The sequence below is a fragment of the Protopterus annectens genome, chromosome 5.part0, assembly GCF_019279795.1.
Source record: "Protopterus annectens isolate FY-2018-M chromosome 5.part0, PAN1.0, whole genome shotgun sequence".
Classification (NCBI taxonomy): domain Eukaryota; kingdom Metazoa; phylum Chordata; order Ceratodontiformes; family Protopteridae; genus Protopterus; species Protopterus annectens.
In genome coordinates, this window is record NC_056735.1 from 1,136,721,510 (window position 1) to 1,136,744,039 (window position 22,530).

Sequence of the window (22,530 nt, forward strand, 5' to 3'; positions counted from 1 at the left end):
GCCTGCAGTTTTCTGATAGTTGGCCTGCTGCCCTTAAAAGGCTATAGATACAATATAAGGTTTCTCAGTCTTTTTAATATAGTCTTCCCAAACCTGACCCAGCAGCTATAGTTTCAGCTAATCCTACAGCTGCTAAACATTTAGTTATTCCCAATCGTACTCTTTCTAATAAGGATGAGAAGATTATTGCCAAGTATGAGGGGAAAAGTATACGCTTCTGTAAATTTAATTTTCAGAATTGTGATTTGTTAGGCTCATGTTAGTTTATTCCAACTAAGTCTGAATATATGAGGAATGTTTTGTCTGCAGCTTCTTCTTGAGAGAAAAATCTTCAAGTAATTTAGTTTCTTCCATTGTTCAAGTCACAGCTCATTGATTGGTGTGTGACAGCCTTTCTACACTGTGGCAGTAATCAAGGAGCCTCAATCCTCGCTAATGATACCGGTGAAAGATGGTCACTAAAAACAGGAATGAATTTACACTGTTTTCAGATGCAGCTCTCTACAGTCAAGCATGATTTCCCCCAAGAGCACAAGAGAGCACACTCCAGACCTGGGACTGGACTTGACTGTGTGTCTTTCTCCACCCCCCCCTCCCCCTCCAGATCCCAAACACGACTAACTTTGGAGCACTGTGTCCCAGTCCCAAGTAGCCAACACACCCACACCCGGGATATTTGATTTTCACACACACACACACACACACACACACACTCTCTCTCTCTCTCTCTCTCTCTCTCTCTCTCTTTTTCTCTCTTTAGAAAGGCTGGCACAGATTTACTATCTGTAGCCTTCTGCCTAGACTATAAGGTAACCACACTGCCACCAGTCAACCACTCTAAGGCTCTTACAAATGTATCCAAGAGTGTAACCAAAGCAGCAAGGCTTTTTGGAGTGGCCAAGGCATAACTAAAATAAGCACAAGTACTCTGAAGATGTTTTTTTAATGGTCCGACTTGCTCTTCGTGTTTCTTTATTAATGAGCAGTGGATGATGCATTACTTGATTTGACCTATGAGTGAACATGTCTCATTATTTAAATTGTCTGAGTTCTTTGTGTGTTAGTCTGATGAAGCCCTTGTGGTGAAAGCGCTAACTATTTTAATAAACTTGGACTATATTTAGCGGTCTGCATCTCTACATTATTTGTTTAGTTTGTTTAGTGACGTTTTAGTGTTCGTTGGCAACATCTGCTGTGTACAGCCTCTGTGGATGGTCAGTACCTTGCTGCTTATTTACTTTATATTTGGAACCGCAGGAGCTCTTACCCTTTGGTGGTGTTTTTGTTTATTTCATATACATTTAATCAGTTAAAACAACACTATTGATACATTTTCAAGCATCTGTACAAGTCATCATGAGTTAAATGACACAAAATTCTCTAAAACTACAAAACTCAGCTGATTATGCTGGCGCATGGTTCACGTGCTGCCCTATCCTTCCTGGTACAGATGGCAATGCCTCACATCATCCCAGACTGTATGACTCAGTTGATGCTTACTCTAGGGCTATGGCTCCTGGTGCTGTTTTGAGGAGGCTTGCCTGGCTGCATTTTCCAAACCTCCCAGTGATGTGAAAAGTGAGATTTTAAATTCTGTTTTGGATAGATTCAGTTTTTGGCCCCTGTGCTGCAGAGGTGATCAAAAATGTGATGAAAGGGGAATCTCTAAGATTTTTTATTCATTTTCTCTAACCCTTATCCAGTTTTGGTAAAAAAAAAAAGAAAACACTAAGCAGTCTTAAACTGTGAGTAAACAACCATGTCAGAAGAAATGGATTGGGGATGTTCCAAAAAGAATTCAGCGCTCACCCCCACCCAAAAAAGAGTTAACGAGGCAGAATTTCTATTTAAGGGACCTTGTCCCCCTCACACCCTGCTAGTCACTGTTCCTTTCCAGAAAGTCTGAGTCTCCACTTTTTTTCTCTTTGGCACCAGATTGTCTCATTCATCAAGGTTACTGGTGGCAGTGGAAGGGAAATCACCGTTTTCCAGGCAGTAGTTCCTCCTCCAGCAGACCATACTCCTTTATTTCCCCCTGTTCTTCAACATATGCTGTCCCAAGAAGTAATAGAACCAGTTCATTTTTCCCAGGTTTAGAAAGGTTTTCATTCGAGGATGTTTTTTAGTGCCAAAGACAGAAAATGCTTGGACACTAGTTCTGGATCTTTTTCCTAAACATGTTTGTGATCATGCCAAAGTTCAAAATGCTGTCAGTCATAACCTGTTTCTGCTTCTTCCCTATTTTATTTTCCTGATCACACTAGATTTAAAAGATGCATATCCCATCAATATATATCCAGACTTCAGGCATTGCTTAAGGTTGTGTGTAGTTGTATCACAGCAGATGTCCTTCTATTCTCATGTTGCAGTATTCTTACTGTGGGATCTTCCGACTCAGGTGACCTGAACGTCATCTCCTATACAAAAGCTTTCAGCCTGGTTGCTGTTGATGCGTAGGATGTAACATGTAGGGCCATAAACCAGGGACCTTAAATGTGATGTCTGCACGCACAGACCTCAGAACTTTCTGCCGCAGTCAAACGTCAGATGATTGCATCGCTCCTCTTTATCAAGACGTCCAAAGCTAAGGACCCTGTTGGGGATTTCTTACTTGTATTACTTGCTTGAGCTTGGTTTGTTGGTTTTTACATTAGCCGATGTCCACAAAGAAGGGTAAATGCCAATGCAGGCATCATATTCTGCATGAGGACACCCATGGCCATTGTGTCTTTTGTGTAGGCTGTGAACACGACCATACCTCCTGCACCATCTGCCAATCCTTCATCCCTAAAACTCTTAGAAGCCATTTGGCTGGCATTAACTTCTACTTAAAAAATCAAAGGCTTAAGAAGCTAGCCCTTAGGATGGATCCGGAATCGGCTGATCTGACAGAACCGCCAAAGAAAAGTGCTAAAGTTTCGTGGCCTACCACCACTGCCTTTCTCTCGTCAGACACCCCGCCAGTATAGGCGTTGAGGGACGTCCACTAGAGCTGTCTGCTTCTACAGCCCCCCTCGATGTAGCCATATCTGAAGCGCAAGCCAGCACATCCGCGGAGATGTCTCAGATGTCCGTTATTCCCGATGTTGCAGGGGGAACCAGTTTCTATCAGATGCCCTTCTGGGTATCGGGAATCAGTCTTCTTCCTTTGCTAAGGGACCCAGAATCAAAGCCTACAGTGTATCTCAAAATTACTCCCTTTAAAAGAAGACAAAAAACTAAACATTTATGTACACCTCCTGAAGGACAACCGGACTGGCAGTCTTTTAGTCCCTGATGCAGGCTTTCATGACCTTTAGGCCTAATCCCACCTCTGCCCCCTCTATTATAGTGCTCAGTCCAAGGCCTACTTCTGCTGCCTCAGTCCTTCCCTCTGTTTCCTAGAAAGAAGAAGAAGAGGCCCTCTCCTCTTGCTCAGAGGAGTCTGTCACCTATTCATCACAAATGGCCTCCCCCCTGGAATATTATTCTCCAGATGAGGATTCTGTTGAAGGAAATTCCCCTCCAGAGGACAACTTTTGGTGAAACCATCACTAAGATGGAAGAATACTTCAATCGGGATACTTCCCAAATGATAGAAATTCAAAAAAGATACTTTGAGTTGCTGCACATCCCCATACACCCAAACCACAAGAAATACTTGCGCTTTGCTGGGCCTTCCTCTCATTTTCAATTTACTGTTTTGCCCTTTGCTTTGTCCACTGCACCAAGGGTTTTCACCAAATGCCTAGCTCCTGCCATAGCCTTCTGCAGGACCAAGGGCATACCGATCTATCCCTATCTAGACGATATTTTGATTTTTGCAGAAAAAGAAGAGACTTTCAAAAATAGTCTCCAGTTCTCTCTGTCCCTGCTTCAGACACTAGGTTTCACACTGAACCTCCCCAAATCATCCCCGTCCCCAGAACAAGACAAGGTGTTTCTGGAGTGCAGGATTTAGACAGACCTAATGAGGGCATTTTTACCCCATGACAAAGTAATCTCCTTAACAAACCATTTCCAAGACCTCCTCCAGATAGACCAGCTGCCAGCAAGACAGTTTGTTTCTCCTGTGTCTTATGGCAGCCACCTTCCCTATGCTTCCCCTAGCCAGGATGCACATGAGGAAGCTACAATGGTATTTAAAGAATGTATGGTCCCAGCACAACTAACCTTTGGACTTACAAATACCCTTCCTACCTTGTCTACTAACAGAACTAAGGTGGTGGATACAACAGGTACAAAGGAATCCAGGACTATCCCTCCTACTACCCACACCAGCTCAACATATTGCACACAGATGCATTGGATCTGGGGTGGGGGGGGCTACCATGAAGAGACTCAACGTACAAGCACCTTGGCAGGTATCCCTCTTGAGGACGCATGTCAATGTCAGGGAAATGACAGTGGTTCATTAAGCCCCAAAGGCCTTTCCCCCTATCCTTTAGCCAGGCTTTCTGCTAATCTTCACAGACAACACCACTGTCATGTGGTACATCAACAAATCGGGGGGGGGGGGGCAAGTCCTACCTCCTATGCAGGCTGGTAATGCAAATTTGGGAGTTAGTCTCACAGAACTTATTCCTACAGGCAACGTAAATCCCTTCCTGGGAAAACCTTCAGGCAGATGCTGTAAGCAGATCATTCTTTCTACATCACGAGTGGATGGGACAGGGAAGTTTTCCTAGACGTTGTCCACTGATGGGGTACACCACATATAGAGCTGTTTGCCTCCCCCCAGAACAGACAGCTGACAACAGTCTGTACCAAACACCACTCTCCATAGCTTGGAGAGTGGGCCCCTTCACCATCTCATGGAAGGGACGGATGTCCTTCAAGGATGCATCTGCAGTCATAACATATGGGTTGTCCTGCCTCAGGCAGCCCTCGGTCGGCCGGATTCCAAAGTCTGGGTCTGGCCTCGGCTGATGTCGCACTTCACCCGACGTCATAGCTCCTGGGGTATAAAGGCATCAGCCGACGCCATTTTCCTCAGTCTTTCTTGCCGGTCGGTCAGATCCAGAGATTTCAGCTACCGAAGACTTCTAAAAAAGCTAAGTACCCCGTTGGGGACTCTTTCTTGCCTCAGCCGATGTCAGAAAAAGTAAATAGTTTAACTTGTGGGAAACAAATACCTCATAAGGATTTCCACTCTTACTGCCTTCCTTGCTTAGGCCCAGACCACGACGTATCAGCTTGTTTAGCCTGTGCCTCTTTCAACCGACGGACACTTAGACGTCGGTCGCAGTTTGCAGAAGAGTTTTTTGGTCCCGCTTTTGCATATAAAATGCTGTCGGAGACTCCGACTACTCATTTAGCTAAAAAACGCAAGGAAAAGGACCGACACTCGCGGCCCGCAGTTTCGGCTGAAACCACGGTTAGGCCTACCGCGAGTGTCTCGGTTTCGGCTGAAACAGAGTCCCCGGTTCTTCCTTCGGCCGCAAGCATGCCTCCGACGACCGAGACCTCAGAGGCCCCGGCTGAGTCGGCTACAGAAATTCCTACCGAAGAAGCAGGCACACAAGAATTGTCCGACACCATTCCATTGGACATTTCTACTCCTGCACGTGGGGCAGCTAGACCCCCTGCTTCTATGTCTATTAAGGCCTTCTCCAGGGCTAAAGCAGCTAAACTTTCCAAGGCTTTACCTACAAAAGCTCCCCCTCACAGACCTTCCTCAAGTTCTCAGATTCTCAGCCTCGCTGAGGACCTTATTTCTTTGATCAGGGGATCCCAACCTCACCCAGACAGGGCCACACAACCCCCTCCTGAAAAAAGGCCTAGGACTGAACCCCCGGAACCTCTTTCCTCTGACTATTCCTCGGATGGATCAAATTTATCAGACCATCAGGAAGGACCTTATGAGGATTCGGATGCAGAAGACTCCATTCCTTCTGCCTCCCCCCCAGAAGAATTTTCATTTGGGGAAACTCTACATTCAATGAGGGAACATTTCCAATGGCAGGGTCAGGATTTTTCTGATTCTAGGAAAAGGCTAAGGACTTTTTTACACTTACCACAGCATAGGCCTCTAGCCATACCACCTGTACTATCAGTTGTTGATGATGCATACAATGATGCCTGTTCAGCCCCTGATTCTCTTCCCCCTGCCAAACCTGACAGATATTACAGGGTCCCGGATTCTCACTTCCACTTGTACAAGGCCCACGCTGCAGATCCAGAAACCATTTCTCAGGGCCCCAAGGGTGTTGCAGCTGCCTCTGCCAAAAACCCCCTACCCTCTGAAAGAGAATCAAGAGCATTAGAGAGATGGGGTAAAAAAGTTTATACATCTGCTACTCTTTCTGCTAGGGCTTTAAACTGTCAATTTCACATGATACAGTACCAGGAATTTTTGTTAGATCAGCTGAATAAAAAGCTTTCCTCTCCTGAACCTTTAGACCGTAAGTCCCTTCAGGAGTTGGTACACAATTCTCAGCAGGTCAGTAATCATTTTTAAAATGTGGCTATGATGCACTGGAGGCTTCATTTAGATCAGCTATGACTGGAGCAGTGATTCAAGGCATGCCTGGCTAAAGAGCAATCCTTGCCAGACCATGTTAAGTCTAAACTCCTAGATGCCCCTATGGAGAAACAAAGTTTATTTGGCTCCCCTGCACAGGAGGTACTAAAGAAAGTGGAAGAAAAAGCAAAATCTGTGCAAACAGTCAAGGATTTTCTGCAGGTCCAACCTCCGAGGTTCAGCAGAAATTGGCCTTCAAAGAATTGGTCCTTTCCAGACACCACCAGAACACAGAGAGGCAGAAATAGACGCCCAAGAGGCAGAGGTCAATCAAGGGGTGCCTACAGGGGCCGTCAGTGGCAACCTGACAACCAGAGGAGTGCCTCCACAGCTGCGACTGCAACCACTTCCACAGGACAGACACAATGACTTGGCTCTGATTCAGCCTACCAGGAAACAATTGGAAGCACCCTTGGGCGGAAAGTTAGCTTTATTTTCAAAAAACTGGCATTGCATTACAGGAGACAAATGGACTTTGCAAACAATAGACAAAGGGTACAGGTTTCACTTCCACACTTTACCAAAAAAGAAAGGAATGCCAAACCTTCCACCAAGCCAGAAGTCAGAGGCTCTAAAACAAGTCATCAACTTACTAAGGATGAGAGCAATAGAAAAGGTACCATCTATGGAACAAGGCCAAGGATTTTACTCCAGACTATTCCTTGTACCAAGAAAAGAAACTCAATGGAGGCCTATTCTCGACTTGTCCGCACTGAACACATATCTCATTGTACCAAAATTCAAGATGCTGACCCTACAGCAACTTCTTCCCTTGTTGGGCAAGGAGTCTTGGCTGGTGACTCTAGATCTCAAGGAGGCATACCTGCACGTCCCTATACGACCAGATTGCAGAAGACACCTCAGATTTCTTGCAGGATCAGAGCATTATCAATTCTCAGCATTGCCCTTTGGCTTATCTACTGCACCCAGAGTATTCACGAAATGCCTGGCATCAGTTAATTGCACATTGCAGGCTTCAGGGAATTCAAATCTACCCATACCTGGACGACTGCCTAATACAAGCGGACAACAAGACAAAAATAATAAAGGATTTGGCCTATGTCATACAACTGCTGCAAGCTTTGGGATACACAGTCAACATACAGAAGTCAAGACTAGTGCCATCCCAAAGGATAACATTTTTGGGTGCAGAACTGCACACAATAACTCAGATGGCTTTTCTCACAGAAGAAAAACAAAAACAACTTCCAGTCTACTTCACGGCATTGACAAGACAGACTCAGCTTACTGCAAGGAAAGTCCTGCAGGCCTTGGGTTACATGGCATCCTGCATAATCTTGATACCACATGCCAAACTGCATATGAGGAAATTACAGTGGTACCTAAGAAATGTATGGTCTCAACACAGACAGTCTAGAAACCATGATACCAATCATTCCATGCCTGAAAAAGGAATTTCTGTGGTGGGCTCAGGCCTGCCAGACCAACAGAGGGTTGCCTTTCCACAAACCACAACCAAAGCAGACCATCACCACGGACGCCTCAGACCTAGGCTGGGGCGCACACATGGAAGACAAGTGTATCCAAGGCCTATGGTCCCAAGACCAGCTGAATCTACACATAAATCTAAAGGAGATGCTGGCAGTGAAGCATGCAATAGAGGCATTCAAATCATTCCTTCAGCAAGGACACCTGCTGATAAGGACGGACAATACCACAGTCATGTGGTACATCAACAAACAGGGAGGCACGCATTCTTACCCTTTATGCCAGATGGCAATGGAGCTGTGGAACCTAGGCCTGAATCTCAACATTCAACTGCAGGCCAGATTCGTACCAGGAAAAGAGAATTCACTAGCAGACAAATTAAGCAGAACTACCACGGATGCTCACAAATGGATGCTGCATCCAGATATCTTCAAAACCATAACAAAGAAATGGGGAATGCCAGAAATAGACCTGTTCGCCTCCCCACTCAACCACCAACTGAAGAAATTCTGCTCAAGAGAATACCACCCACAAACCTGGAGGGTGGACTCCCATTTTTTCAGCTGGAAGGCCCTGACAGTTTATGCCTTCCCACCTCTCCCATTGATGTACAAAGTTCTACTGAAGATCAGGGAGGAACAGCCAAAGGTAATTCTGATAGCTCCAGACTGGCCAAGGCAACATTGGTATCCGCTACTGAGAAGCATGTCTCGGACGAACCCATGGCCTCTACCTCTATGGCCTTTACTTCTAACACAGAACAACTACAAGACCCTGCATCCAAACTTGAAAACGCTGCAGCTAACTGCCTGGAAAATTGCATAAAACAAAACCAACCTGCTTTATCTCAGAGGGTCAAGGACATTATCCTGGAGGCTCGCAGACCCTCCACAAGGAAAACATACTCAGCCAAATGGAAGAGATTCCTCATTTGGAGTGCATCAAAGGAACAGATGTCACGCTTGCAAACCTAGCACACATCCTAGAATACTTAGCAGAACTGTTCCACAATGGCCTGTCCTATTCTTCCATTAAGATTCATGCTTCAGCAATTCCAGCAGAGTACAACATGGATCCTCCTATCTTCTCTCAACCTCTCCTCAGACAATTTCTAAGAGGGATCAAAAATGTAAAACCTCCAAGGAAACCACCTCTGCCCGCATGGGATCTCAATTTTGTGCTGGAAAAATTAACACTTCCCCCTTTTGAACCAGCTGCATCAGCAGACTTACAGTTCTTATCTTGGAAAACTGCCTTCCTTCTAGCAATCACTTCAGCAAGAAGGGTATCCGAGTTACAGGCATTAATGGCAGTACAGCCTTTCCTTATCTTTCACCAGGATAGAGTGTCTCTGAGAACCAATCCTACTTTCATGCCAAAGGTGGTATCCAGGGTATCCTTGAACCAAGCTATTCATTTACCTACGTTCTTCCCTAACCCACAGAACAGGGGGGAAAAGCTACTACACAGCTTGGATGTACATAGACAACTGCGCTACTACCTGGACAGAACTAAGACCAGCAGAAAAACTGACCCGCTTCTGGTAGCATATGCAACAGGAGTGCAAGGAAAAGCAATTTCCAAACAGACAATTTCAAAATGGATAGGAAATTGCATTCGATTCTGTTACTCTTTTCATGGAAAGACGACAACTGAAAATATCAGGCCTCACTCCACAAGGGCTACAGCCACCACTACAGCTTTTCTACGAGGAGTGGCTACCAAAGACATTTTAGAAGCTGCTACTTGGAGCTCCGTGCATACATTTGCCAAGCATTACAATCTTCCTTTATACTCCAGATCCCGAGCAGGCTTTGCAACTGCAGTTTTACAAGGGATCTTAACTACACCATCTTTATCTTAGTGCCTCCTCCCCCAGTTAGGCTATGGTATTCTACCCATATGTTATGACTGCAGATGCATCCTTGAAGGACATAGTACAGTTTTGTACCTACCATAAATGTAGATGTCCGATAGGTATGCATCTGCAGTCAGGATTACCCACCCTCCTTCCCCTCTGTGGTATTCCTAGGATGCTTACCCCTCTTTCAGCTAGCTGGGGGAATCTATTATGGTGTATTTGTTTGTATGTATATATGTATGTATATATATATATATATATATATATATATATATATATATATTTTGTTTGCTACTGTTTGGAATTTTCAGCATTTATCCAAATTTAGCCTTCCTAGAGGGCACCTGGCATCTGGGGCAAGAAACACTGAGGAAAATGGTGTTGGCTGATGCCTTTATACCCCAGGAGCTATGACGTCGGGTGAAGTGCGACATCAGCCGAGGCCAGACCCAGACTTTGGAATCCGGCCGACCGAGGGCTGCCTGAGGCAGGACAACCCATATGTTATGACTGCAGATGCATACCTATCGGACATCTACATTTATGGTAGGTACAAAACTGTACTTTTCTGTATGTCTTTCCACCCTTCCTTCTCATTCAGAAAGTCCTCCTGAAAATCAGGAGAGACATGCCAAAATCTTGCTGGTGACTCCCCTACTGGCCAAGGCAGCATTGTTTCCCCCCCTTCTGCAATTACTCATCAAAGGCAATCACCACAAGTTACCTCACAACGTGGACTTACCCGCACAACAGAGGTGAACTCTCATCCATCCATGCCTAGCGATGCTGAGCCTAACTCTGGGTGATAAACTTTTAGTACCTTTCAGACACCGCTACACAGAGGGTGTGCTTTCTGTCCTGCAGGAGGCCAGAAAACCTAACACAAGGAGATCTTACATATCTGAATGGGACAGATTCTCCAAATGGTGTCTCCAAAGACATAAGGACCCCCTACTAGTGGGTGTACCTTTAGTCTTAGCTTGTGTGTGCAAGCTGATTAAAGCAGATCTGACATACTCTTCAGTGAAAGTGCACCTCTGTGCTGTCTCTGCCTACCCCTGGAACCTCCATTACTCTCCAGGTTGGATGTTAAATTGTTCTTAAAAGGGGTCTTGCAAATAAGACCACCCAGAAAGCCTACCCCACCACCCTGGGACCTAAATTATGTCCTAGAGAAACTTATGCTGACTCCATTTGAACCAGCCACTTCTGCATCCCTGCAGATGTGCACATGGAAAACAGTTTTGTTGGTAGCCCTCGCTTCAGCAAGAAGGGTATCAGTTACAAGCACTCATGGCATGCCCTCCTTACACTATCTTCCATAAAGACAGGGTGACCCTGCGTACCAATCCCTTCATGCCCAAAGTGGTCAATGAGCCATCACTAAATCAGTCCCCATTCACTTGCCAACCTTTTCTCCACTCCCCAGATTGACAGTGAAAGAATACTACACACACTGGATGTTCTCAGGCAATTAAGATTTTATGTGGACAAAACTAAGTCCATCAGAAAATCTAATCAACTCTGTTTCCTTCCACCCCAGAGCCCTGGGCAAGGCAGTCTCCAAACAGATTATTTCCTGTTGGATAAGGAAAACCATCCATTTCTGCTACTTATACCACGGAAAGAACCTGAATCAGGGCTCATTTTACTATAGTAGCTTCCTCCAAATCCTTCTTCAAAGGCCTAAACACAGCTACAATCCTTGAAGCAGCCACCTGGTCCACTGGCACATACCTTCGCCAAACATTACACACTGGACCATATTTCCAAAACAGGTTTTGCAAGGGCAATCCTGCAAGGATTTCTGGACTCCGCTACCTCTACCTCCACCCTTCCTCCTTCCTGAGCTGTGGACTCTCCCACAGTAAGAATATTGCAGCATAAGAATAAAAGGACATAGAATACTTGTGTAAAATCTTACCATAACCTTAGATCTCCTTCTCTTCCATGTTGCAGTATTCCTTCCCTCCCTCCTGACCCCCTATTTTCATATCTACAGGTCTAGGGGTCTTCATAGAGCCCCTACGGGCACTAGGGTCATTTTTGGACAGTCTCTGGTATGTCACCAGTCTGAAGGACATCTTTTGGCATCTCCCACGCTACTGTCTGACTGGGCAGTTAGTTCTGAGGTCTGTGCATGCAGACGTCACATTTAACTCGTTCACTCCAGGAGAGCTGAGGAAGTTTGCACTGTAACTTCCAATGGGCGGAGCCTAAGCCTTTTGACAGAATCAAATTATGCCCTCGCATTTCAAACAAATGTTCATATCTCTGGAACTATAGGGGTTATACAAGAAGTATAAATGGCAAACTCTCCAGCACAAGTTATTTTTATAGTGGTAGTATTCTTTATATTTTAGGTCTTAAACCAAATTTTATATGTCATAGTAAATGCAGTGACTAGTGCATGTGTAATATTTTGTAAACAATCTACAGTATCTCAGCAACCACTCAAGTTATACACATACTGTCAGCAACATTTTATTCATCCAGCTGAGCCCTTTTATATGAGATTAAGGTGTTATGTCTGTTACTTGGTTGTTGAGATCTTTAGAAAAATTTGAAAATTATATCTATATAAATTAATATCATAAAAACAACAGTTAATATCTATTTACCTGCACTAGACATAGATCAAATATTAATGCAGTTGAGTTTGCCATTGTGTAAGCTTTAAAATGAAATATTTAAAATTTTGTACATAGCATGGTTTTGGAATTATTGATGCAAATATGAACAAGCAATATTTGATGCCTAGAGGCGTCAGTAGGAGTTAACTGCAGGTGCACCTGGAAGCGTCACTCAGATGAATTAGGGTCCCTGATTTATGGCCTTACTTGTGATGTCTCACGCAACAGCAACCTGGCTGAAACCTTTTGTATAGGAGCAGACGTTCAGATCGCCTGAGGTGGAAGATCCCACAGTAAGAATACTGCAACATCGAAAAGGAGGACATCTATGGTTATCATAAGGTTTTACACAACTATTTTTTTCTCTGCTTTATCCATTGGAAAACCCATTGCACCAAGTGTGTTCACAAAGTGTCTAGCTCCAGTTATAGCTCATTGCAGTCTGCAGAGTATCCACATTTTTCCAAAATGAGATGACTTGCTTATCATTTGAAGAGTCTTTTTCAAAGTGTCAGGAATTATTTATTTAACATTTGTTTATTGGGAAAGTCTGACTTGGAATGAAGCCAGTTTTCAGTGGATGCCCGAGGAGAAATGCTCCAGATGCATGTTTTTGTAATGTGGAAGGAAACCGGAGCACCTGGAAGAAACCCACATGAATGCAAGGGAGGACATGCAGACCCCACACAGAAGGCACCCCAGCCTAGAATCGAACCGGAGAACTTCTTACTGTGAGGTGACAACGCAGCAGTTGTACCACTGTGCTGGAATCACTCGCTTTGGTGAGAGATATTGCTTTCATAGGGTTGGATTCCACAACAGTGCTTTGGTCTCAAGATCATTGTAGTGACTCCCTTCTGGCCTAGCAACAGTGGGTACCCCTTCTTTTGAAAGTGGCCATGGCCATTTACCAAAAGCTGCCACAGACAGGATATAATAAAAGATTTCAGGTGTTTGATGCACCCTGACCCCTGTCAACTTCAGCCGATTGCCTTGGATGATGGCTTTAATTCTCTTCAGGCACCTGTTTACTGAGGACTTTGTAGCGGGTACTAATGGGGTTAAGAGAACTTGCTACTAGAAAATCACATATTAGCAAATGGAAAAGGTTTTCTAGTTTCTGCCAGCAATATAAACTGCACCTTTTCAAGGCTAGTCAGGATTTGCAGTGTTTGTGTGTTGCTATCCTGTGGCCTTATTACTCCATCACAGTTAATTTATCAGCCATTTCAGTACGTCTGTCCATAGATTCTCATCTTTCAATGCATTGTCATGTCAAATTTTTTTTAAAAGAATTTTGCTTGAAAGCCCTGTAAGAATACTAGTGGCTCCTCCTTGGGATCTTAATTTTGTCTTAGAGAAACTAAAACTTGCTCCTTTTGAGCCAGATGATCTGGCTGACGTGAGGTTCTTAAGATGGAAAACTGTTTGCTCTGTCTGCAAGAAAAGTATCTGAGTTACAAGCTCTTATGGTGAGTCAACCCTATCTCATTTTCCTCCAAGGCAAGGTTTCTTTCAGAACTAATCCTATCCTTTTAATGCCTAGAGTGTTATCCAAGTTTCCTTTCAGCCAAGCTCCAATCTCCCTGTTTTCTTTCCTCAAATCTAAAAATGAGAGATGGAGATGATACTCCACACCTTGGATGTCCACAGACAATTCTGGTGCTGTCTTGACAGAACTGTTTCATATCTTTGGATCAGTCGATTTCTTGTGAAGATGAAAAGGGGCATCCTATGTCAAGGCAGACTATTTCCAAACTATTTGTGTTATCTTTTGTTATACTCACCACAACAAAACTATCCCAAGCAGGGTCAAGGCCCACTCTACCAGGGCTTGGGCTTTGGCTTTGTCTGTGGCTTTTTAGAAAGAGTTGTATTCTAGAAGCAGCAACTTGGTCCTATATACATATTTTTACAAGGCATTACAAGCTTGATTCCTTCTCTAGGTCTAGATTAGGCTTTACTATGACCATTCTCCAGGGGCTCCTGTACCCTTCCCCTTCTACTTCCCAAATGTAATAAGCTAGGATAATCTATCCACATAGCTATGACTACTTGCAAACAGGGATCAATATGATGAAAGTAGTGCAGTGTGGTAAGTTTACATGCACAACTGACTAAAAATCTTGAATGTCAGATCTCTCTACAAGTGCAGACACAGGAGGAGTGTTAATATGGTTCTTGCAAAAGTGTGTGTTGGGGGGGGTATCCTCTAATTCAGTGTTGTAGTCTCAGGATTTTGATTTTCAGGATTGACATAGTAAAGTGTGTGTGTGTGAAGATGGATATAGACAAAATCAACCTTGTATGGCTAAACACGATCATTATATAGATGACAAGTCAGCAGGTAAGGAAGATTTAGAATACTGAACCTATATCCTGTTCTGTACATCTCATGACTTATAACATCAGGTAAGATTTGCAATTCATTGAAAGCATGCATTTCACTGTTTTCTCCCAAAAGAAGATAAATAGTGGCAGAATGTTCTAGCTTTATCAGTAACGAAGTTCTTTTGTTTTAGGGAGGTGACATCACAAACCAAGATGGCACTGGTGGCAGATCTATATATGGAGGAGTATTTGAAGATGAAAATTTTGATGTGAGACATACAGGACCTGGAATATTGTCAATGGCAAATACTGGTCGAGACAAAAACAGTTCACAATTTTTCATTACACTTAAAAAAGCAGAACACTTGGATTTTAAACATGTGGCTTTCGGCTTTGTAAAAGATGGTATGGACACTGTTAAAAAAATAGAGACTTTTGGTTCAAAATCTGGAACACCAAGTAAAAAAATTGTAGTAACTGACTGTGGTCAGCTTCAGAAATCTTAACGTTACTCTAGCGACTTGTGTAAACAATTCAAATCTTAGCAGTAAGGAAAGATCCAGCTACTGTCTGTGTTCTATAAATGTAAGGTGTATAAATGTAAATGGGATTAGTTCTTCAAACTTTGATTTTAATTATTACATTTAAGTGTTTGCATGTTGTGAAATAAGTGAAAATAAAAATGTAATTAGTATATTTTCTTTGCGTATGTCAGTGTACTGGTTTCTTTGAACATATAGCTAAATAATTTGTGGATTGCATAGTGGAAGAAAATACTTGGTAAGAACTCTAAACTACAGTACAGAGCAGTGGAGCTTGATGAGATTCACACTACAATTTTAAAAGAATTCAGGATGAAACTTCAATAAGTGACTACTTTGTTCATTTAATAGATATGGGCTGTCCTTAGAAAGTGGAGGAGTGGAGTAAAGATTATGCTTCACAGCAGATGAGTAACAATACAGGGAATAAATAACCATGTTTGACCAGGTATGACCCTAGCCCTGAGTAGCATTCTGCCATCACCCAGAATGATGCCTCAGTACAAGGACAAAATGATTGACTTCAACAATTGGCTAAGCTTCTGGTACCATTCTAAAGGGATCCAGTATCTGTCTGCCTGGGATGACATGGTCGACAGACCACGAAGCTTTGCCAGAGATGGCCTGCACCTGTCACACCTGGGATTCCGGATACTGGCTAAGGTTCTTGCCGCCCCTATAGTGCCTTTTTTAGGCAAGGTTCAAATGACAAATTCACCACTGTAACAGGAACAGGCAAGCAAAAACTGAGGGTGATGCTACTCAGCGCTAGAAGTCTAAATCTCAAAATGCACTCACTCGAGGCACTCCTTAAAATGGAGAACATAGATATCTGTACAGTGACTGAAACCTGGTTCAAGGCTCCAGAGAGCACCCCTGCACTACCAGGCTATAACTCATACCACACATTTCGGCCATGTAACCTGGACCGGAACACCAAAGGCGGAGGTGTGTCCATATTCATTAAGGATATCCACACCTCCAGGCTAGTTGCTCAGCATAATGCAGCCGAGGTTATCCAAGTGCAACTAACTCTGGGCAAAACTGCAATCCAAATTGCAGCTTGCTACAGATCACCCACAATGCCCCAGGATTCTCACTCCTCTTTTCTTGATGTACTGGAAAATTAGGGTTCAACCAAACACCCTAATAATGGGCGATTTCAACAACCCTACCATTAACTGGGAAAACTACTCCTGTACCAACTCCTTCGCTCAACGCTTTCTGGAATTCATAAACTCCAAAGCCCTGGATCAACTTATCCACAACCCCACCAGGGGCAACAATATCCTAGATCTAGTCATTACCAACATGAGTGACCGGTGTTCCACACCTGAAGTCAATGCCTCATTGGTCCGATCCGACCATAAGCTAATTACCCTAGATATCCACATCCCACCCCCACCCCCCCATTAAGGAAACCAAGGTAAAAAATTTATCCAAAGCCAACTTCATGCTTAAGACAGAAGTGGTGAACTTCATGACACCCATGCAGATGGACAATACAATTACGGCTACTGAATCCTACACAATTGCACTTTATAAGCACTTACATGAGTGTATGGATCATGCTATCCCAAACAGAACCAAGACGCTATCCTCCAAAAAAAGGAAGCCAATCTGGTGGTTCCCTGCCATAAACAAAGTGTACAACAGAAGGAAGAAACTGTTGCAAAAGAGAGTAAAATTCCATGAGTGGAAGAGCTCCCTGGTCAGCCTCAGTAAGAAGCTGCGATCCCTGATAAAATCCTCCAAAGCTAGTTATGAAAACAAAATTGCCACTGATTCTAAAGACAACCACAAAGCATTCTATAGCTATGTCAAGAATCTCAATGGCAACACTCAGATCTGCTCTGAGTTACAGCACAATGACACTAAATATACAGACCCAATTGATTTTGCCAACATCCTGGCAGATAGGTTCAGTGCTAACTTTACCCCCCTCTCACCCCATAAAGAGTCCATCTCTATACCGGAAGAATGCAAAGTTCCTGTAATCACGGCTGCACAGGTAAAAACCACACTCTCCAAAGCCAAGAACACAGCATCCATGGGACCAGACAACATCCCAGGCTGCATTCTACATGAACTACAGAACGAACTGGCACCCCGCCTAAGTACCATGTTCAGTCATAGCCTCACCTCAGGCTTTGTGCCTGCTGAATGGTGCACAGCGATGGTTATCCCACTCCACAAGGGGGAGCCACCACAGACCTTGGGAACTACTGCCCCATTAGCCTGGTCTGGTCTGCAAGGCCATGGAACGTGTCATCATGGAACTTATAAACAAAGACATTGGTAATCTCCAAACTCTGGACCCCACCCAGTTCGGGTTTGTAAAAGGCAGATAATGTCTCCTAAACCTGATAGTCTTCGAAGCAGTCACCAAAGCCGTAGACAAGGGTAAGGTGGTTCACACAGCCTATCTAGATCTTGCTAAGGCTTTCGACACCATCCCCCACTCTGGAATTGTAGATAAACTCACTAAACTAGGTATAAATCCCTATGTCACAAGATGGGTTGCCAACTGGCTCACTGACAGAACCCACACAGTGAAAGTAGCAGACTCCAAATCTAACTTCATACCAGTAACAAGTGGAGTACAACAGGGTTCAGTCCTGGGTCCTCTCCTGTTTGGTATCTGTTTCTCTGAAGTACAGGCTAACACAGAAGGTCTTTGGCTAACTAAGTTCGCAGATGACTGAAAACTAGGAGCCATAATCGAAACTCCTAACGATGTGGACATCCTACAAAAGGGCCTCACTGAGACAGATGCCTGATGTCAAAGCCATGGCCTCAAGCTCAATGCCAAGAAGTGCATTGTCATCTCCTTTGGTAAAAACTCTGTACCCATGAACTACAACATAGGCAGTAGAATACTTAACACCGAAAGTGTGATGAGACCTTGGGACACAGGTGGACATTAGTCTCTCCCTTGATAATCACATCGCTACAGTAGTCAGGAAATCCTTCTACGTGGCACACTATCACAAAAGGTTTCTCATCCAGAAAAAGAGGTCATTGTTCCCCTCTGCTCATCACTCATTAGACCCATTATAGAGTACAACTCCCCTTTTGGTATGTACCTCACAAGACATCTACAACAGCTGGAAAGGCCGCAGAAATAACTCGCAGAGGATTACCGGCCTCAAACAGATGCCCTATGCAGACCGTCTCAAAAAACTCCAGCTTTACTCCATTGCATATCGCCTACTCAAAAGTGATCTCTGCCTAACATACAAAGCTATGTCAAACCCAGAGCTGTTGGACATGCTGCACTTAAAGAAATCGCAATCCCTACGAGCTACATGCTCTAGGGGCCTAAACCTTGTCACCACAATAACCAAAACATGCCGGAGGGATAGATTCCTGTCCCAGAGACCTCCCATACTCTGGAGTAAACTACCTATCTATATCAAACAAAGCTCCTCATTAGCACTCTTCAAGAAAACTCTTGATGATTGGATGGGAAATAGGAAATTCACCCCAGGGATCACCTCTGTGGCTCTTCTCGACAGTGGCACAGGAAAATAATTTTCTTGGGTGGCAAAAGCCAGGGTACCTTTTTGGCTGGGCTTGTATAGGCCCCAGGGCCGATAGCCTGGTACCTACCTATGAACCTATGTCAGTTTAACCTCAGTGTTAAGGAAGATCACAGAATGATAATGGAAAATGCTGGCATTGCTTAAGTGCTGATTCATAACATCACCGATGTGTGCATATCATTTATTTTTTTTACCCATGAAGTCAGTCAGGTAGCCTTTGTGGGATTTTACATAGGTTAGTAGAGCTCTGACCTTTTTATTTTCCTGCATGGTACAGTATTACTTCTGTTTAAATAGACCAACAGAGAGGGCAGATAGTGACCCCCTTTCCAAAGTTCTATCATTGCTTTACTTGTATGGAGATAGGTAGATTTAGCATAAATTCTGTTAAAGGGGGCTGTCCCCTATTTTTTTTTTTAACATAGAGTTTGGGGTGATGGGTTAGCAGCCACCGTTGCTAACAGAATTAACAAAAGCAGCAGACCACTTGCTTAATACGTCCAGGATCTGCTTGTCATCCAGTCTCTGCAGATGTCTGCTGATTTTAATGTTCTTAGAGCTACACAAAAACACTGTCAGGTCTGAGTGTTTTCTATTATCTCCAACGACAAGATAGCGCTGGAATAACTGATAAACTGCTGTTGAGTAAGTTTGTAAGCCATTAGTGCTTGGTATTTAGGGCAGAAGGGATTTGCAGTTGAAAGATGAGGGTAAAATGGGCTCACATGAGACTTGTTTAAGTCCGTTTTACATTTATGTAAAAATACTGATACATAAGCCATCAGTATATAAGCCTGAAAGTGATGGCTTTAGCCAAAAAGAAGTCTTGATTGAACTGCAGAATAACCATATGTAGGCCACACTGAAAATTTGGGAGTAAGTGAGGATGTCCTATAAGCCTTAGTATTTTGACTTGGTCCATTTCAACATGTGTATTTTTTTTATCTTTTCACTTCCTCGAGAGTATATTTTATATATATATATATCTCAGATGGGTGCGGAGATGTAAGTGCTGGCCAAGTTTTTTTTTTTTTTTTATTACATATAGGGAAGAATGTTGACAAATGCAAACGGAAATTAAAATGGCTTTTTGGAGCATTTCTGTGATGTGATGAAAGTAGTTAAATGCACTATTTAGACTGCATATTAGTAGATATTTTTAGCCATTTCAGCATACCACTGTAATAATCTTGAAACTTTTAATAACGGAGTAATGTCAGTTGAGTTGTAAGGCTGTACCTTTTCTTTAATTTTAACAGTACTTGTTCAGCTTGTTTCATGGCATAAGAGAGAAAAGTTTTCTTAAAAGGTAGATTGTTGAAGCCGTTGATCATGACATGGCACATATTCCAGTGGTGGCTGGTGACTTCAAATCAAAGGGGGCTGCAGGAGACAGCTGAATGGGTGGGCCCCAATGGGAAGGTGTGTTACCAACTAGAAAGGGGTGGAGCTATGCTACAAAACGCAAAAACTGGGACTTTAATATAATACTGAGCCCTGGGTGGCACTGACAAATTGTCATTATAAGAGTCCAATCAAGACAAAATGAAGTGTAAAAGAAAAACAAATATTTCAATGCATTGGTTACATGACAGCTTACTTAATATCTAGATGGAAACAAAGGTTGCGAGGCATGAAAAAATTACTTTTTAAATGCATTACTGGAATGCGTCAAAATCAAGTATAAAAACAAGCAGCACTTAACTCAAACCACTTGTCCTTGCTCTGCAGTTCTAATTATAATTTATATTCAGCTTTACAAAAGTGCCAAGTAACATGTCTCTGTGATACCCCCACTTGTAAAAATGTTTCTTATCCAAAAAAGACCTGCTGCCTGACAACAACTATCTACTTATTTCATGGGGAAAACATGAACAAAGTAAAAAATGAACAGCAAACAAGCTCAAGATAAATTGCTTAAAGGATTACTGCACAGGTTATAGACCCCACATGATAAATTGGCATTCTGTTTAGTTTACGGGTAAAGCCTGCAAAGATGACTGCAAGTCCCCAACAAATGTAAAGAGCTTCTGAAAATACTGCAATCCTGTGCTTTAGTACAAATATCATATGCATTTCAATACCTAAGGCTTATATGCTATCTAGTTATGTAAATATTCTCTGATTGGGCAACAACAAAAGGGATTTCAATGTTGGTAATTCTTTAACAGTATGCTTGTAAAAGCTTACTTGCATCTTACAGTCTCAGACAAGCTTACCTAATGGTCATTAAAGCATTGATACTTGAACACAGAGCAACAGGCATTGCAACAGCATGCATTTTCTGAATAAGAAGCATAAATCAGCAGTATAAAAATGACAGAAAACCAGAACATTCTGCAAAATCAAGGACAGATAAAAAGCCACTGTAGTACTTGTGTCTACCATGGATGGTGGGATACTCTGTACACTTACACTGCATAACTGCTCCTTGCCTTGCTTGGGCAAATCCAGAGTCACTACATGGGGGAGCGGGGTGCAACAAGTATGTCACAATTTGAAGTATCTCTGGCTGATGGTGATGGTCTTGACACATTTGCCATACCTCTTAGCCTCAGAGCAAGAAATATGGGCAAAGGCATAAACAGAAGTGGGACAAAGGCCCAAAAATAAGGACAATTCTTAAATATTGCTCTTATTAACTTAGAAAGATAATAGAATAGTAGGGTCTGAAAATCAGTGTCCGTCATTATTTAGTGATTTCATTCCTAAATGATTTGCTAGAAAACCACACATTTTAGGAGGAACAAACCAAAAATAAGAAGCAAAAATCTATTCATTCTGCAAACATCTGGGCAGTTGAGAGGTATATTTCAGCCAGGGCTGTCTGAGTTTGCCACCACACCCCCTCACAAAATCAGCAGCTATTCCAATGTCCCATTACTTGGCTATTTCACCCCATTTACCATAAACACTATAATGTGCATACTACTTTACTTCTATGATGATATGGATTTCATTTAAAAGTTTTATTTTACACTAACAACAGACATCTGCTAAATAACGCAATGCAGTCTCACAATGAAAATAGACGTAGCATTAAAACGTCTCTGCCCTTGAAATTCACATTCATTGAAACAGCTTTGAAACCCACATTCAAAGAAAATACATCTGGCCAAAGATTAACTTGGGCTGTTTTCAAATCATAGGCCCCTTGCGCAGGAAACATGCATGTGTTCTTTGATACACCTTCCTGATTGTATTAAATTATATTCCTTGTATAATACGGTGCAGTTGTTTGAAGGCGTTTTAAATCTATTGTTTTTAACATTTTTCCAGTAAACAATGAAACAAAATGCATGCACCAATAATGACAAAACTGCCCAGTTCAGAACATTTCCATCATAAAAGTCTACTCAAACTTCTAGAGTCCACCAGTATCAGTAAATATGCACAATCTCTGCAGAAGTAAAAGTCTTCTAAATAATGCCAAATTAAAGAGCTCTGCAACTAAATGAAGAGGTTGCTGCCAGTAAACAACTTTATATTTCATTGTTTCATCTACAAATAAAGTGCCTGTTGCCCTTCAGGAATAAATTGCCTATGTTACAATAAACAAAATGATAAGCTAGTAATATTGCAATAGGAAATGGATGGCAAACTGATAACAGGTTCATCGTTACTAGGTATATCTATGCCAAAGAGAACATTCTCAGGACTGCAGCAT

The 22,530-nt window shown here is 42.9% G+C and overlaps 1 protein-coding gene across 1 annotated transcript in view; it reads left to right on the top strand.

The window, feature by feature from the left end:
- The window catches only part of LOC122801555 (E3 SUMO-protein ligase RanBP2-like), a 2,328,503-nt gene extending 2,313,026 nt beyond the window's left edge, over positions 1–15,477 (top strand). The window contains exon 23 of the mRNA XM_044070992.1: positions 14,968–15,477. Coding sequence (XP_043926927.1) covers positions 14,968–15,282 — 315 coding nt within the window. The 3' untranslated portion in view covers positions 15,283–15,477. The remainder of the gene's footprint in view (positions 1–14,967) is intronic.
- The last annotated feature ends 7,053 nt before the right edge of the window (positions 15,478–22,530 follow it).